Below are 15,645 nucleotides of genomic sequence, written 5' to 3'. Positions count from 1 at the left end.
AAATAATGCAATGAGAATAGCATTCAAAATTTTATACCAATTGTCACACACCATCAACTAGCTGGAATCGGCATGTTCCTCAGAGATTGATGACCTTTGACCATCTTGAAAAGTAACATTTATCCTCTTATACTTTGCAAATGATATAATCTCAAAATGTTTACATTAAATTTCATGGCCCTTGTTAACTCTTTATGAGCTCATGGCTAAAAATTTAATTACTTGACCTTCTTAGACCCAACCTTGGACTCTGACCTTAAATCTTTAACATCTCCTGTATTGCAAAATCTTTGATATCATCATTAGTGCAGTAACTTGCTACAAAAACAAGTATTTTGACTATAAAGTTCATAGACCTCAGACCCCCAATCTTGAATTTGATATCTGCCTAACAACATTTTGGGAACTTTCTTATCTTTCTAACAAATATTTCACTTCATTGGAAGAGACATTCAATTTGATGAGTAAATTCTTCAAAGACAGCCACTGAATGATTTTTTATATAGAACATTATAGAGAAAAGTATGTCCTTTATATTTCCTTACTGACATTTTTAAAAATTAAAAACATATCTTAAAAGTTAAAGCAGGGTTACAGCCACATTTCACCACAAGTCTATTTGCAGTATGGAAGACTAGAACACAAATGCTGCTTACCCCAGTTATCACATGGGCTTTTGTGTGTTTAACCTCCATGCTGCAGATGCACTTGTGACAAACATGCTGCTTTAAAAGACCCCAAAAAATGTGACAAAATCTGCATTTCAAACTACAATAAATCTAGCTGTACAAATGTAACAATTTCATTATTAAATAAAGCAAAATTCAAAATGGCACTTACTTATATGAGCTCAGAAGATATCCAAGCATTCCCTCATAATTAAGTTGTCACATTGAAACAAAGAATGAAAACAAGTAATGGCAACAGTTAGATCATGCAAATGAATGAGACACTACAAAATACATGTATCATGCAAATCCATTTTGAAGAATCATACGTGCATATGTAACAACCTCTAGGTTAAAAACAATTCATGCTGGTATAAATAACATGTTAGAATGAATGGCAATCACATGTACATGAATTTCATGAATTGAACATGATTATAAAATTTTCAATGATGTTGGTGTAACAATATCATGCTACAACTTATTATCACGAGAAATTACTTGTAATTCACTTTAATAACTGTATTATCATATCATAATCATTATCATTATTATCATAACTTTTATAATCATTACTATTATTATCATTATTATTATTAAATCTTACAGGCAAAATTTACAAGTTTCCAGTTTTAAAAAATCTGAGCTGCATGGTCGTACGTGCTCTCAGAATATCTGTTGTGGTGTGAAAATGCACCTGTGAAAAAAATATGCACCATGGTTATCATATAGTGCTTCAAAAAAGTGAAAGCCAAAAATGTCACCTCCAAAGATTACTGTGCCAGCATATTTGGTGCTATACCATCAAACATGCTTGCATATGTGCCTCCTAACATAAATTTCTTTGCCACTCCTTGAGTTTTTTCCAATTTCCTTCAAATTTAGTGACTTTTCCAAAAATGTTTTTGCGGATGATATCGCACAATCGTTGATGTTTTAGGACAGAACTATTGTGTGGCAATATAAAGCAAGGCATGTTTTTCAATCTGACTATTTTTTTCTTTTTCTTTTTAATTTAAGCACAAACTGGAACCAAATGTGACACGCTACAACAAAAGGATCCTAAAGTCGCTGACGAGTGAACTGAGAAAATCGAGATTTAAGTCAGATCATCAAAATCCGTTAGAACATTTGGATTTCTGTTTTTAATACAAATTTGTAGTCTAATGTATCTTCTATCATGTGCCAAAATATCTAAGGTAAATGATCAAAGGAAAGGCAAGAAAATAACATTTTTCTGGGCCATGATTTTCCAACTTTCAACAGAACAGAAGCATGTCCGAAGATTTGGATTTAGAGCTGCAGCTGTAAGACCCCGCCCCTAGCAACGAGGGAGTGACCTCATTGGTCAGTGTGTGGCATCCTGGTTACTGATTGGTCGTGCATAGACCACTGGGGCTATTAAAGCTTGAATGATAATCGTGGAGGTTGCTAGGAGCGTACCTTCTATTGTGAAACGATGAAAACTGTCTTGCTTCCCATTGACGATGATAGCTTCGGAAAGAAACTTTGAAGGCGGTTTTCTCGAAACTCTGATTTCCTAAACCACTCCACATGTGCTAATAAAATCATTCATATCTCCTCAACAGAGTCCTTTTATGAGTCATTGTATATATGACATTAAAGTGGAAGAGTAAGGGAATAATGTCATGTCATTTTAAGAAAATCATCCTCCCCCAACTTTCTGATCCTTTTGTTGCAGCAGGTCACAAATGATTCTATTTTGAGGTTTTAGATGGAAGTAATCATTCCATACTAAATGCTTTTGTAATACATAATATTGGTAAAAATAAATCCTTTTGTTTATCTTTTTTTTTGTTTTTTTGCTAAAATGAGGAATAAAATACTTCTACTACTTGGAATGAAGACAATATCAAATGCTTCTCTCAGCAAACGCAAAGATTCAATGTAGACCTGTGTTCATGATTCCTTCTCATGTTTAAGAGATTAATGCAGTAAAACGTAATTACAGTGAGAGATCACATAAAACAAAATCATATCATTACACAGTAATTTGGGTGATGGAAGGTCTTTAAAATCTTGTTTTTATTAATATTTTAATGTCATTATTTTTTCATTAAACGGATGTAGCAAAAGACCTGTTAACAAGGTCATAATTTTCATGGTCCCAAATGCAAACATGCTGTTATAACCAAGTAATAAAGAATAGAAAGCTATACTTACATCGTGAGTCAGAGATGCTTGATACGTTTCCATGGAGTCGTTTGTCAAATGCGTTGAGCAAATCACCTTGAGCACGGAGACTTTCGACTCGAACAAGTTGAGGGTCTTGTATTTCACTATGGCCTGTGGCTGGCAATGTGCCATGCTGTTCAGGTTCTGGCCCGTCTTCTGCCATTGACTCAGAGGTCTGAAGAGGGTCCAGCCAACCTGACGGAACATTGTCATCACCTTAAATTCAAATGAACAAGCATTCATTTCAATCTTTAGATTTTTACTTGTCTGTAGTACTAGTAGTTATATACAAACTCAGTGAAGTTAGATCATGGACCTGGACAGGCTATACATACCCATATCAAAGTACATGTAGAAATAAATGGAGACATTAATTTTCTTTAAGTGAATTAAGTGGAATAAGAAAGACTACATTAGCATGCGCATGGAATGAAAAACTGATGCATGGTTGCTTTAGCTAATAGGCATCTCATACTGGTTACGCGAATGCTTGCTTAGTGCGCGAACCTTTGTTACAAGTGCGCCTCACCCCACGTTGCCCGTGGGGTGAGGGAAGGGGGGTATGCTGGGACACCGCAAAATGAGCTAATGGCTGTGCCCAGTGCCACAAATTGTCTGCTGCCCTAAACGAACCCGAATTGGTCTATAACTTTTGATGACTTCCTGCTCTGCTTACGTATAAAGATGGCCTGTTGTAATGGTTTATTTAAAAATTCATTCGCAGCCATGAAGATGGTTGAATTGCAGAATTTTGTACAATATCATACATTTCATTTTATAGTAACATACATAATCATACAATCAGTCTACAATCAAAATATAAAAACTATACAATTATATTATATACATATATTAAAAACATCTAATGACCAAAAGAACAAAAGTAATAAAATACACTATATACATACATGTACACATTGAGAAATCTGCGAGAAAAAGTTAAATCTGAACGAAAGCTACATGAAATCTGCAAGCATTTTTGAAAGTACAGTTGTATCAGGTTTATTCCTGACCTAATGTTTTGTGAACAGGAAAAATATCTAATTTTGTGTACAAAACCAATGTAGAGTTCTCCACAATTACATCACAGATACTGGCAGTGTTGCCAATTCAAGAATCCCCATAATAAGGATTTACTTAAACTTTAAAAATGCACAACTTTTGAACCAATTCTTAGATTTTGATCGAACTTCCAATGCTAAGTCCTTCTTGTTTTGCTCCATTCACTGACAGCTCAAAAATGTCTGAATTTCCCCTTTAAAGACAGAAGGAAGTCATTTACAGACAATTGGAATCATTAATGTTGGCCAATGACAGTTATATCTGAATTACAGTTGACTTTGGAACAAGTCAAACTCTGTGTCAGTCAAAGCCTTTCAATGGTCAAAATCAATTTAACAACAAAACAGCAAGTTGAATGTGTATTAAAATTCCAACAGTAAAATTCCATAGGGCTCAATTTTTCTTACACCCAGTCGCAATTTGAAGCAGCAATGTCCTTTCGGTAGCAGATGTAGGCAGGAAGTTGCTCGAAGCCACGTCAAAGTGCCTCACAATGGCCTCTTGGTGTTTGCAGGCACCCCCAGTGACACCTTCATGGCAGGAACACACACCAACAGCCATGTCAACAGTGTAGCGACACAGTCGATCACTCTGGCTGGTGACCTGGTAGGTACTCTCCCCTGTCTGGCAATAATACTCTAACAGGAATTACATGCAATAATTGGGTTTTAGACTTTGATATCATGGCTGTTTGAACAGATTTATTTTTTTTTTCTTAGTATTGATATACTTTTCAAGTGAACTTGTGTCCTTGCATAGTTTCTTTTTACCTTGTAAGAGTAGCTTGAAACTAACATGTAATTGTTCATTCCATTTCACAACTTTCATTCACGCTAAAAATCATTGATCAATTGTATCAAATGAATGCAAGCTGCTTTAAATTCATTTATAAAGGTATTCAAGGATTTTAAAAAAAACAGAGCAACAATGCTATTCATAAGGATAGCTATATAATAATATGATATGACCTATGTAGATATCAATGTGTGATTGGTCAGAATGCAGTCACGTGACCATGGTCACAAGGATGAGAAGCGTTATATTTTCATAACATGACGTAAATTACGTACAACCATGGAATATAACTGCGACTACGTTAAACAAATGGCGTTATGTCAGGAGGGGTGACGTCATCAAAAAACCAATTGTTATGATGCGCACAACATACACAGAGAGGCTTTGCACACACACAAATGCAATCATCGTGACCACAGTACAGAGCACACTAAGCAGTATCATCACACCTCATGCACAGCGTAATGACGCGCTACAAGCGAGAATTGCGAAATTGCAACAGATTTGTTTTTGCCAAACTGTTGTAACTGGTATGGCAGCTTGAGAGAGAAACAAACTGGTGAATGTGTTGGAAGCTATAAGACTGAGCCTGCTACTCCCGTTAATGTTAGACAGTCGTGACAGGGCCTGAAGGCAAAGGATTTCCCATTATACTACTTACTAGTATTACCACCGCCTGACCTGAGCAAGTTTCTTTGACACCAGTAGTTCTAGGTTATGCTACTACTGTACTAGTGCTGGACCTGGACCAGGGCCAGGTCCGTAGTCTACAGCTCACGTACCAGTGACTGCAGACAGAAGAGATTAGGCCCTACATTGTTAGAAAGTTCACATTCTCATACATCACCACAAACACTTACCTCAACAAGCTTGCTTTAGTTGTAGATCCTTAACGTTATAGGTTAGTCTTCTAGCGTTACAATCTTTTAAAAATAATTTTACAACTGTCATTACAAAACCTAGCTCTACCGCTACCGTAAATAGACCCTCGCTAAACAGGCCTATGTACGATTGAATAGCGACTGTTCTAGGAATGCTCCTGCACGGCTATAAACTGCCACGGAAGAACGAATTACCGTTAGTAGGGGGGGTGAGGGTGTTAGATTGACACATTAAAAACATGGTGGCTAGTACCATAGCCCATTTGTAGATTAACATGAATCACACTTTGAAGATTACACAGAAATTTATTTTTTAAACAATTTATAACATTTATAGAATATTTACTTTGAAAATGTCATCTTTGCTGATCGTCGATCCACGATGGGGTTGGATTTTCCACTTCAGTGGGCGCTGGTTGACAACTGCCAGAAGTCTCCTTTGGTAGAAACTTTCAAGCCTGCAGAGGATAAAGTCTACCAATTGCGGCACATTGAAGGCTTTGGATCGTTGCAGGATGGAATCCTTCAAGACTCTCATGGCAGCTTCGGCATAATTATTGGTATTGTTGGCCCGGATCCGAAGTCCCAATCTAAATGCCTGAGCCCAAACTTGACGTCTCTCATATAGGGACTCGAGGTATGCTCCATAACCATGGTACCTAAATTTAAAAGAATGACAAGAATTACCACACATCTTCTTTATACACAAGATTATATTCACAATAGCAAGGTTAAATATATGTTTTTGTCACTGTAAGTTTTACAGCTTTTTTTCTGATTTTTTTTTCTTTCAGACCACCAGTTCAGAATGCAATTACTAATTGCATCTCATCTTCTGTGATAGATATAAGAATTTTGAAAATAAGATTAGAACTTGTAGAAACTTCATGTAAATACACATGTATAACGATTCTTTCATCTTAAACTCCCTTAAAGGACAAGTTCACCTTCATAAACATAAGGATTGAGAAAATGCAACAATATCAGTGGAACACACTAGTAAAAGTTTGAGGAAAATTGGACAATCGATGCAAAAGTTATCAATTTTTTTAATTTTTGTGTTGGAACCGCTGGATGAGGAGACTACTACAGCTTGTGAGTCATATGCGTACAACAGTATAAAGAAAATGTAAAAGAAAATTCAACATATTTTCACTTTTTTCGCATAATAAAAGAGCACTTGACTTGCCTCTTTCTAAAGCCAGGGGGAATAATATTACCCAAAACATTTGTCGGCAATGAGTCAGGGGAATGTGTACTTTTTTCAAAAGATGGAATTTTGTGAAATTCTTTTTATACTTTCCTTATATTGTTGTACGCATGTGACATCTAAGTTATTCATACACTGCAGTGGTAGTCTTCTCATCCAGCGGGTACTGCACAAAAACTTCAAAAATTCATTACTTTTGAACGGATTGTCTGATTTTCCTCAAACTTTCAATGATGTGTTCTACTAATATTGCTACATTCTCTCAATCCTTATGTTTATGAAGGTGAACTTGTCCTTTAATGTTATTCCTATCATATGATAACCTAATATAAAGAGAATCCATAAATGCATACATGTTACCCCCAATACATGTTACACCCAATGGAAAGCCTAGTACAGAGACAACACAGGCATGCTCACCGAACAACAGTAGGATCACTCCTTGCACGTTGGTAGGCTGCCTCAACAGTAGGGGGGTCCGTTGCGTACATCATTTGCTTCACATAGAGAAACAAGCTCTGGCGGTGATCTTTGTTGATACCATGCTTGCTGTCCCACAGCCAACGCCACACAGATTGTAGAAGGTGGAAGGTACAAAGAAGCAGGGTAGACTTCGGAAAAACCGTGTGAAGAGCCTTCCTCTCTGATATTAAAGCAATCATCTGTAATGAATACTGCTGGACCCTCATTACCGTACCATTTCCTCCAAATGCATCAGTTGGCAAAATGGTCTTCAGGAGTTCCAGGCCTTCTGTGATTGTCTGCTCTTGTTCATTTGAGGTGATGATAACCCCTACTGGAAGGCCACCTGATGAACTGTGAGTCAGAAGCAGGAAGATTCTACTTCCATGGCGGTCAACATTACCTGGGAATAAATATCATACAAACACTTTGCCCATTGGTATAATCAATCAGTATAAACTGATAAAAAACATTAAAGGTGCATAGTCCCGATAGTGTAGAGGGCGCTGGTGATGATACTGCCGATCACCGTCAGCATTGATATGAAGATTACCGAAGTTGAGCTCTCATCAAGAGTAAAGCGCGTAGGTGTTGCTAAGTAATGTTGCCTTCGTTGTCTTCTCTGCGCATCGCGCAGTCTGTAGTAATGCCAGGGTGCATGCATGTGCTTGTTATTATGACATCACAAAAGAGGTTTGCTAAAGCTGTCATCCCCCTCAGCCAAATCATGAGCCGAACTGTGATCGGGACCTCTGACTACAGTGAATCGAACTTTTCGGACTCGGGGAAGTGGGCCAAAGCGTAAGCGCTAAAGAGGAGTTGATAGCGTAGGTCTCTGTAGGAAACTTGTGCCGTGCGCCCTCTTACGCATTTGACTAAAACACCGGGACCATGCACCTTTAAAGTCTAGTTATGCAAATGGAGTTTTCTCTTCTTATTCATAAAGATATGATTATTTCACTTTCATATGCTGAAGTCAATCAATTTTAGAATGATTATGTTTGAGATAGGTTCTCTCATAGATTTTGTGAAAAAAATGATAAGCAAAAGGTCGAAAAACAAAGAAATACATATGAAATTCATAAAACAATGAAATACATAACAAATTGATTTTGATACTAGATATTTTTCAGTACATTGTTAGGAATGCTACAGGTAATGCACATGCCAATTTTCGTGGTGATTCTGCGATTGACAGCAGAGATCTCGGGGGGTTGACTCAACCTTCTGTGAGTTCCCTTTCTGAGTATTATTAAAGACACTTGGCTGTAAATTACACATTATAACTTGTCAATGCGCTCCAAAAGATACCGTACCTTAAATACCATGCCATGCCAGAGAGCACTAAAAATCAAGAGCGAACAGTATCACAAGTTGACAGGAAAAACATGTGGGTAATAGTTTCTTACGTGTTGATTGACGAACCGTTCTGGTCACCATATCTACGCAGGTTCATTCTTTCTTTGAATGTACGAGTTCTATACATTGCTATGCAAGGCAAGTTGAGCATTATGACCCTTTGAATTGAGTGAAGTGCCTAACCAACTGAGAAAGAGGAAAGGTCATTTGTACCCATATGCACATGAGCTTTTCCCAAACTGGCTTTATAGATGCTGCGTAAACCAGGTGGGCACAGGCCCTGGCTATTTACTTTGTGGATAGAATTTCTAAATACATTCTAAACAAAAGGACAAAAAGAAAATAGAATATAATGCTTACAGATACAAGGTTGTGTTGCTGCTGTAAAATTTCAATTTCCGAGTTTAGAAATCCAAGATATGTCCCTACAAATCGCCACTCTGCGCCAAGTTTCATCGCCACGTCGCACAAGAGAATTTCGGACAACTCCATCTGAAGATGGTCTCCGCCTCCTCTGCCTGCTATCGGGGCAGGTTGAGCTGTCTGCTGAGGTGGCAGGGGATAAGCCTGGGGTGGCTGCCGATGGGCTTGTTGAGGATGGGGCACCTGATGCGCAGAGCTGTTTGCTTCCGTTGTTTGGACGGGTTTCATTCCGTCTGGTAGGCGGGCTCGGAATGCTCCTGTGACAGAAAGGGCATTATGATGATGATAATAATAATAATAAATGGGACCTATAGGGTGCGAAATCAGGTACATGAGATAAAGAAAAAGACAAAGTGAAAAAGTGCAGTGAAATAATGATAATCAATCTGCATAATAATGTGCAAAGAGCACAGAATGCACAACTGCAAGAAATATAACTTTTTACAGTGGTCCCAGAGAAATACAGAACATTGAGAACAAGAAACAAAGGCACAACTTATCATGGTCATTTTATTATTATCAGTGAGCAGAATCACTGTAATTCACACATTTCTGCAAGTGGTAAATCTGTAGAACTTCAAACTTTTGTTTGGACATGGCAGCTGCACTGTTGTTACGAAATTACCCTGTTGAAGACTAGTCCAAGTATTCTTACGCTGGGGTAAATGGGAAATTTAGGAAAATCATCCCTTCTTTAATGTCTCAGACCGAAGTTACTATGTCATGTCAATCAACCTGTGCCCATTGCTGTACAAGTTGCTGTTCAACAGTATTAGAAAAAAAACAAAACAAAACAAAACAAAACAAATGCATAATGTCGCTCTCCACAGGTTTACAAATCTACTACCACAGTAAAGCATAAAATCTTGTGCCTTATTTGCCAATATGTACATTTGCATGCTTTAATTCGTGTACTTTCTTCTTTGGTTGACATGGACAATCACAAAATTGTGATCATGTAACATTCCTTACAGAGCAATTCCATATCACGTCAAAGTTGACTTTACAGTTTAAAAAAAAAAAAAAATCATATGAAGAAAAAAACTGATGTCAAGGACTCACTTTACTATCCAAATATCAAGTAAACAATAGCCTGATTTTGTTGCTATTTGTGGGAAAGGCCAATACAATATAATGGATAATTAAATGTAGGTAGATTAAAGGTCCTGTTTGTCTTTGGGAACAGTGGTTTGAAAAATTTTCAAGATATGACATTAATGTGTAGGTCTGTTGTACCACAAAACATCCTATCATACATGTATATCTGTATAGATATCTGTATTTTTTTGTCATAAATCCACTTCTGTAGACAATTTAGTCAGGATAAATTTTTATTAATACTATTATTCATATTTTTTTATATTTAACAAAAGGGAGCTTTAGATTTTGACGCGCAGACATTCGGAGGGAAAAAACAAAAAACATCTTCTAAGCATGCACAGAAGCGCGCGTCAAGCCGATCTATTTTTAGCTTGCGTCGCCTGAGTTTTTCACTACACGTACTGGGCTATTTTTACGTTCGCACAGTTTGCAACGTAGGGAGCTACTTGATTCACCGATCATATGGGGCCGCCATTCAATTTTTTATATGTTGTATTACAGGGTAATCTAAAGCATATTTCTTTTCAACACGACGCAGGGGAGGGAAGAACGTCCAGCGCAAGCGTCGTCTCAAACATGCGTGCATCAAAATCTAAAGCTCCCTGATAACTAACATCGATTTTACCTATTCAAAATTTTACAGTGGTAGCTTCCATCCCCAACTCACTATCTAGAACTATTTTAAAGCACTAATGATGGTCCTTTGTTTCATCTACATATATGGTAAATTATGCATAAAAGCAGACAACTACTTTGTACACTCTCCTTTTATTTACCATTCTGGACTTTATCGGACAGATTGCGTAATTTGCAGCTCTCGAGGGCGGCCATCAGCAGCCGTCGCCCCTTTTCCTCGTCCTGGCTGTTGTTCCAGGTGATCAGCATCTGGTGGGCAGCTTGCTCCGTTATTGTGTTCATGTGGAACTGCCGTTCCCAGTTGGCTAGCCTCACCTCAGTAAGGCCCAGGTACAGGCCAAGCTTGCGCCATGCGTACGGTCCAAGGTTCTCGGCCACCGAGAGGAGCTCCAGCGAGTCCAGTGGCGTACTTTCCGACACTGCCATTCTGTATCTAGGGAGGATCAACATAAAAAATAGAGAAAAGGAGATAGAATCTTATCTGGTTGTAGAAATTATGTAAACAGCTATACTAACACTAACAGTTTTGATGATTGTTGAAAAAAGGAACGGTACATGTACACTGTCTCACAGTGTCTACATGTATGGTTGGACCTACTACTCATCGACCGCCTAATGTTTATTTGCTTGATAAGAATATTTAACACTGAAATTCACGTAAAAAACTTGACCTACGTGATTGAGAAAATCCAGCTCTATCAAATGCCGTTGTTCTCTTTTCGATTCGAAGTTTCAGTGCAAAAATATCGCCGTCGAACTTGCGTGGCCTCGTTACAGCTCCCCGCGATAACGCTCCTTATTGAGATCGACCGCTGTTTTTGCATTGACAATGCACGCAAACAAACCGAGTTGTATTGAACACCGTGTTGTACAAAGCTTTTTAGAAACTTCCATAGACATTACATTAGTCATTACGATTCGGTGAAAACGTTCATTCGAAATTTTGTCCTTGATTAAAACCATTAATGAATCAGTGAATTTTCACGTTTTCCCACACCACCCTCATCAACAGTCAAAGCCAATCCATTTTTATGTGCTTTGCGCGCTTTGAAGTGCGTACTATTAGCGTTCAGTGCGCCAATTGATACGCAGTCGGCTTAAAAGAGGGTGGTCGATATGTAGTAGGGCTATCATACATGTGTACAGTGTGCAGTTGTCTTACACGATTACCAGGTACCAGTACGTACTGTAGACTTTTCTAATGCCTGTGTAACTGTAACGTTAGACCAGCTGCAGTAAATTAGGCCTAGGCCTACAGCAGTACACATTGTAACTGACCAACCAGACTACTGTAAAAGTGGATATTTTCGCAGTGTTGACATTTTCGCGCATTTAGCGCAATCAGAAACTAGCGCGAAAATAAAAGCACGCGAATATTTTTGCTTGCCATATGTTCCTGCGCGAGATGCCTTGTTTCCGCAGAATTAAAAACACGCGAAACTCTCCTTACCCGGCCAAGCGTGAAAAATTAGTCGCGCGAAAATATCCACTTTTACAGTACCGGTACCGTAACTTTTTAGGGGTAACTTAACTAGTCATGTTCACTAACTTCACTCTGCACTCGACTCCTGTTCACTATAGTTGTAAATTACCTCAATTTACGTTCAAAGAGAATCCTTCAGAAGTGACTAACACAAGGTTAGAAAGCTGTTGACGAGAAATGAAAGTAGATTACTAAGTAGTAAGCAAATAATCAACGTTGGTGAAGGCGATGGGACAAACTATCACTTCCGAGGCAATCTGGATGTAGCTACAGCTGTATCTTTCCGAAGCGCAGCTGAGTGTAGTTTACTTTTTAGACATATGCGCGTATGACAAAACAATGAATTTGCTCCGCGCGCAGTGCGTGGCACCGAAATAAAAGTGCGTTACACTGTGGTCTATCACTTGACCCAGGTCTATCCTCATAGAGTGTAACAAAATTTCATTCTCAGGTAATGTGATGGGCAAAACTACGCTTTATCACGTGATCAGCTCTTGACCAATCCTACATGTATATAGATCAATAGCACAATCAGGCTATGCAATTGTGTAACAGGGGAAAAATGAAAAAACTTGGTGAAAATGCTTTTTTTGCTGTTTGTTGTACATAGCTGAGTATTCAAATTTTCATTTCTTGTAACAAAAGAGTCAAAAATTTTGCATTAAACTGTGCATAAATTAGCATTTTAATTAGGGGTGTTGAATTACATTGAAAATGGCTAATATATTGGAAAAATTCATTAAAAAAAAGGAGAATACTTTTTTTCATCTGAAATTGCTTTTAGATATTCCTGATAAATATCCCTTTCATTCACCACCAGCACATAGCCATAACATTGTATCACAAAATATGAATTAATGTCATATTTTCACTACTCAAAATGGATGATCAATTTTGTAGGCATTACTTTGAATTCAAATAAAAGCACTTTTATAGGTCCCTATACTGTAAAACATGATATATTCGCGGCATGAATTTTTCGGGAATTGGAGCCGACAGCTTTTATCGTGGCATGAAATTTTCGCGAAGTGCCACTGGCGTTCAATGCATATAATGTAAACATGGACTTTCGCGTGCATTTTAATTTCGCGAATCTTGGCGCTCGCGAAATTCGCGAAATTAAAGTGCACATGAAAATTCCTTGTTTTACAGTATTTTATAACATTTCACTTTTGCCAAAGAGTAAAAAGATGAAACTTTCAGGAACAGGTAACAGACATATATTGGCCATTATTACAAAGTTTTATGAAAATAGGGCTGGTACTTTGGAAGATATGATATTTTTCATGAAAAAAAAATATCTGTACAGTTTGACCTTGAATGTGCGCATAGTGTTTGGATCTGTTCTCATATTTGTAAACACAGATAGAAGAATTATATGAGATTTATGATGACTTGAGTTGATATCCAAGCTGTGACACTCAAATAATGACATATTATTAAGCCAAAATACTATGTTTTTGCATATGATATCTTTACAAATTGAAAAAGCATTGAAATACGAACACTGAACACTTATCAAATCATGATATCATACAGTAGAACATGAGCCTAGATCAGTCTTATTTTTCCTCAGCAATTTGTAAAAATATAAAAAAATAAGTTCTTTTGCTCAAATTTGCTAAAATGTTCACACAATAGATAGACTATAGATAGACCTGCACCTCAAAACAAACAAAAAGTCGCCAGACATGAATTTTTAGTTAAGACCATATTCTGAAAGAACAGACTTTAAGCTTTAAAATGATGTATAACTCAAATCAAATGGACTCTCCGCGTATAGCTGTACAACATGGGTTAAAAGGACACAATGTCACAAAAATAAGCCAGGATTACACTCCTAGAGTCTAGGACGGGTCTTTAGACCTCATAACTTTCTCCAGCTGAAAGGACCACTGTTTTTTTATTGCATGCACGCAATGCCAGGAAAAAATCCATTCATTTGGTACCGTACCAAACACTAGGGGTAGAATACAAATTCGGACCTCAAATCTTGATTTTACGTAAGTTGTAATGGTTAAAACGCTTTTTTTGACGCATTGGGTTTTGGGGGATTTTTTGGTAATTAATCTTTAATAATTAACAGTAAATGAGAAGAAATTAGCTATTGCATTACTGCATGTGATAACTGATGTCTTAGCATGCTGCATGTGAATTTTTAAGTCAGTTGGTGTATTCTAGTTTTATATGTTACAATTTTTTAAAGTGAGAAAGTCATACTCATGATTGCATAGTCTGTATAGGCCTAATGCCTGTGCCTGTGGCAGGCTGTGCTGAAGTTAGAAGCCCAAAATAATTTAGACCCCTAAAACCCAGGATAGCCAATTGTGCTTATCACCTTTAGTATAGCAAGATTCTTAGTATGTGGAAATAATAAACGCTAACCTTCTAACATGTTAATAGTTAGACCCTACTGCCACTGGCTACATTGCCGGGGCATTGACATTGTTAAGTTACCCGTGGCCTAACCGCAGCAGCGACCCCATACGAACAGCGCCCCGCGACGGGGTTACCCGTGGCCGGCCGTGCACATCATAGAAAAGTTTAGGCCCCTACCAGCCAGACGCCGTACTGGGTGCCGCGCCCGTCCGGTCCGTGCGCAGCATGGCTGTCATGTCGCGACTTCTCTACTAGACTCTAGCTGGTTCTTTTGACTGTACCCATGGCATGTCGATATCTAAACGTGTTAGACATCTAATTCCGCTAAACTAAATTTAACCAAAACCACACGAAACACTTGGTCTACTATCTTATTTTCAATTACTCACGTGAACTTGAACAAATCAGATATCGGCAAGTGTACTACCGACGTACGACGACTAGAAAAGCAAACAACAGCTTCTGGTTTCAGGAAAGCGAATCGACGCGACGTTTTACACTGCAGGCTATGAAACGCCGAATTTCGTAGGCGCATGTATAGTCTCTAATTTGTGACATGAGAGATGAGTAGCCGAAAACAGCAAATAGGCTTACAATAGGCTGTTGGGTGCCCTTCCCTTTTTAGAAAAAAAAAAATGCTGAAGTGTCCAAGTCTTGAAACAATGCCTAGCTTAGCTTTGATTATTAATAAAGAAATACGACTACGATTAATTATGGCAAGCCAAATGCGTCGTAAAGGCAATGTACTAGTACAGTAGTCTTGGGGTAAAATAACGTTTTATCATCAACTGACACACCTCAGCTAGGTAAAGAACTTCATCAGTCCTGTATGTCAAATCGAATTTGACCAAATTCGGAAAATACTAGAATTCTAGATATATTATGGACGTTCTGTCTACGCACATAAACATCATTGCAACAAAATCAACAAACACTTAAATACAAAACAAACAAATGTACAGCGTAATCATACCATAATCAAGAGTAGAG

The 15,645-nt window shown here is 37.8% G+C and overlaps 2 protein-coding genes across 2 annotated transcripts; both read right to left on the bottom strand.

Moving 5' to 3' along the window:
- Positions 1–1,301: 1,301 nt before the first annotated feature.
- Positions 1,302–7,627, bottom strand: LOC139723366 (uncharacterized). Its single transcript, XM_071634623.1, has 4 exons — positions 7,233–7,627; positions 5,949–6,261; positions 4,334–4,550; positions 1,302–3,080 (listed from the first exon to the last, which is right to left on the bottom strand). The coding sequence occupies exons 1-4, from the start codon at positions 7,499–7,501 to the stop codon at positions 2,815–2,817; spliced, it is 1,065 nt and encodes a 354-aa protein (XP_071490724.1). The 5' UTR covers positions 7,502–7,627; the 3' UTR covers positions 1,302–2,814.
- On the bottom strand, positions 7,503–15,090 carry LOC139723377 (uncharacterized). Its single transcript, XM_071634628.1, has 4 exons — positions 15,045–15,090; positions 10,934–11,226; positions 8,994–9,313; positions 7,503–7,677 (listed from the first exon to the last, which is right to left on the bottom strand). The coding sequence occupies exons 2-4, from the start codon at positions 11,217–11,219 to the stop codon at positions 7,636–7,638; spliced, it is 648 nt and encodes a 215-aa protein (XP_071490729.1). The 5' UTR covers positions 11,220–11,226; positions 15,045–15,090; the 3' UTR covers positions 7,503–7,635.
- Between the last annotated feature and the right edge of the window lie 555 nt (positions 15,091–15,645).

The sequence above is a fragment of the Diadema antillarum genome, unplaced genomic scaffold (assembly GCF_040938485.1).
Source record: "Diadema antillarum isolate AM-2024a unplaced genomic scaffold, OU_Dant_1.0 scf00000014, whole genome shotgun sequence".
Lineage (NCBI taxonomy): Eukaryota > Metazoa > Echinodermata > Echinoidea > Diadematoida > Diadematidae > Diadema > Diadema antillarum.
This window is presented reverse-complemented; position numbering and strand designations above follow the sequence as displayed.

What these genes read in the sequence shown, in the direction of transcription:
- LOC139723366 (XM_071634623.1), bottom strand. Translation starts at nt 7,501, where the DNA reads ATGAGGGTCCAGCAGTATTCATTACAGATGATTGCTTTAATATCAGAG. An exon ending in AGTGATCCTACTGTTGTTCG is followed by an intron (nt 6,262 to 7,232) that starts GTGAGCATGCCT and finishes TTTTAAATTTAG; the next exon opens with GTACCATGGTTATGGAGCAT. An exon ending in GCTTCAAATTGCGACTGGGT is followed by an intron (nt 3,081 to 4,333) that starts GTAAGAAAAATT and finishes TTTGAATTTAAG; the next exon opens with GTGATGACAATGTTCCGTCA.
- LOC139723377 (XM_071634628.1), bottom strand. Translation starts at nt 11,219, where the DNA reads ATGGCAGTGTCGGAAAGTACGCCACTGGACTCGCTGGAGCTCCTCTCG. An exon ending in GTCCGATAAAGTCCAGAATG is followed by an intron (nt 9,314 to 10,933) that starts GTAAATAAAAGG and finishes TTTCTGTCACAG; the next exon opens with GAGCATTCCGAGCCCGCCTA. An exon ending in AGCAACACAACCTTGTATCT is followed by an intron (nt 7,678 to 8,993) that starts GTAAGCATTATA and finishes ATTTATTCCCAG; the next exon opens with GTAATGTTGACCGCCATGGA.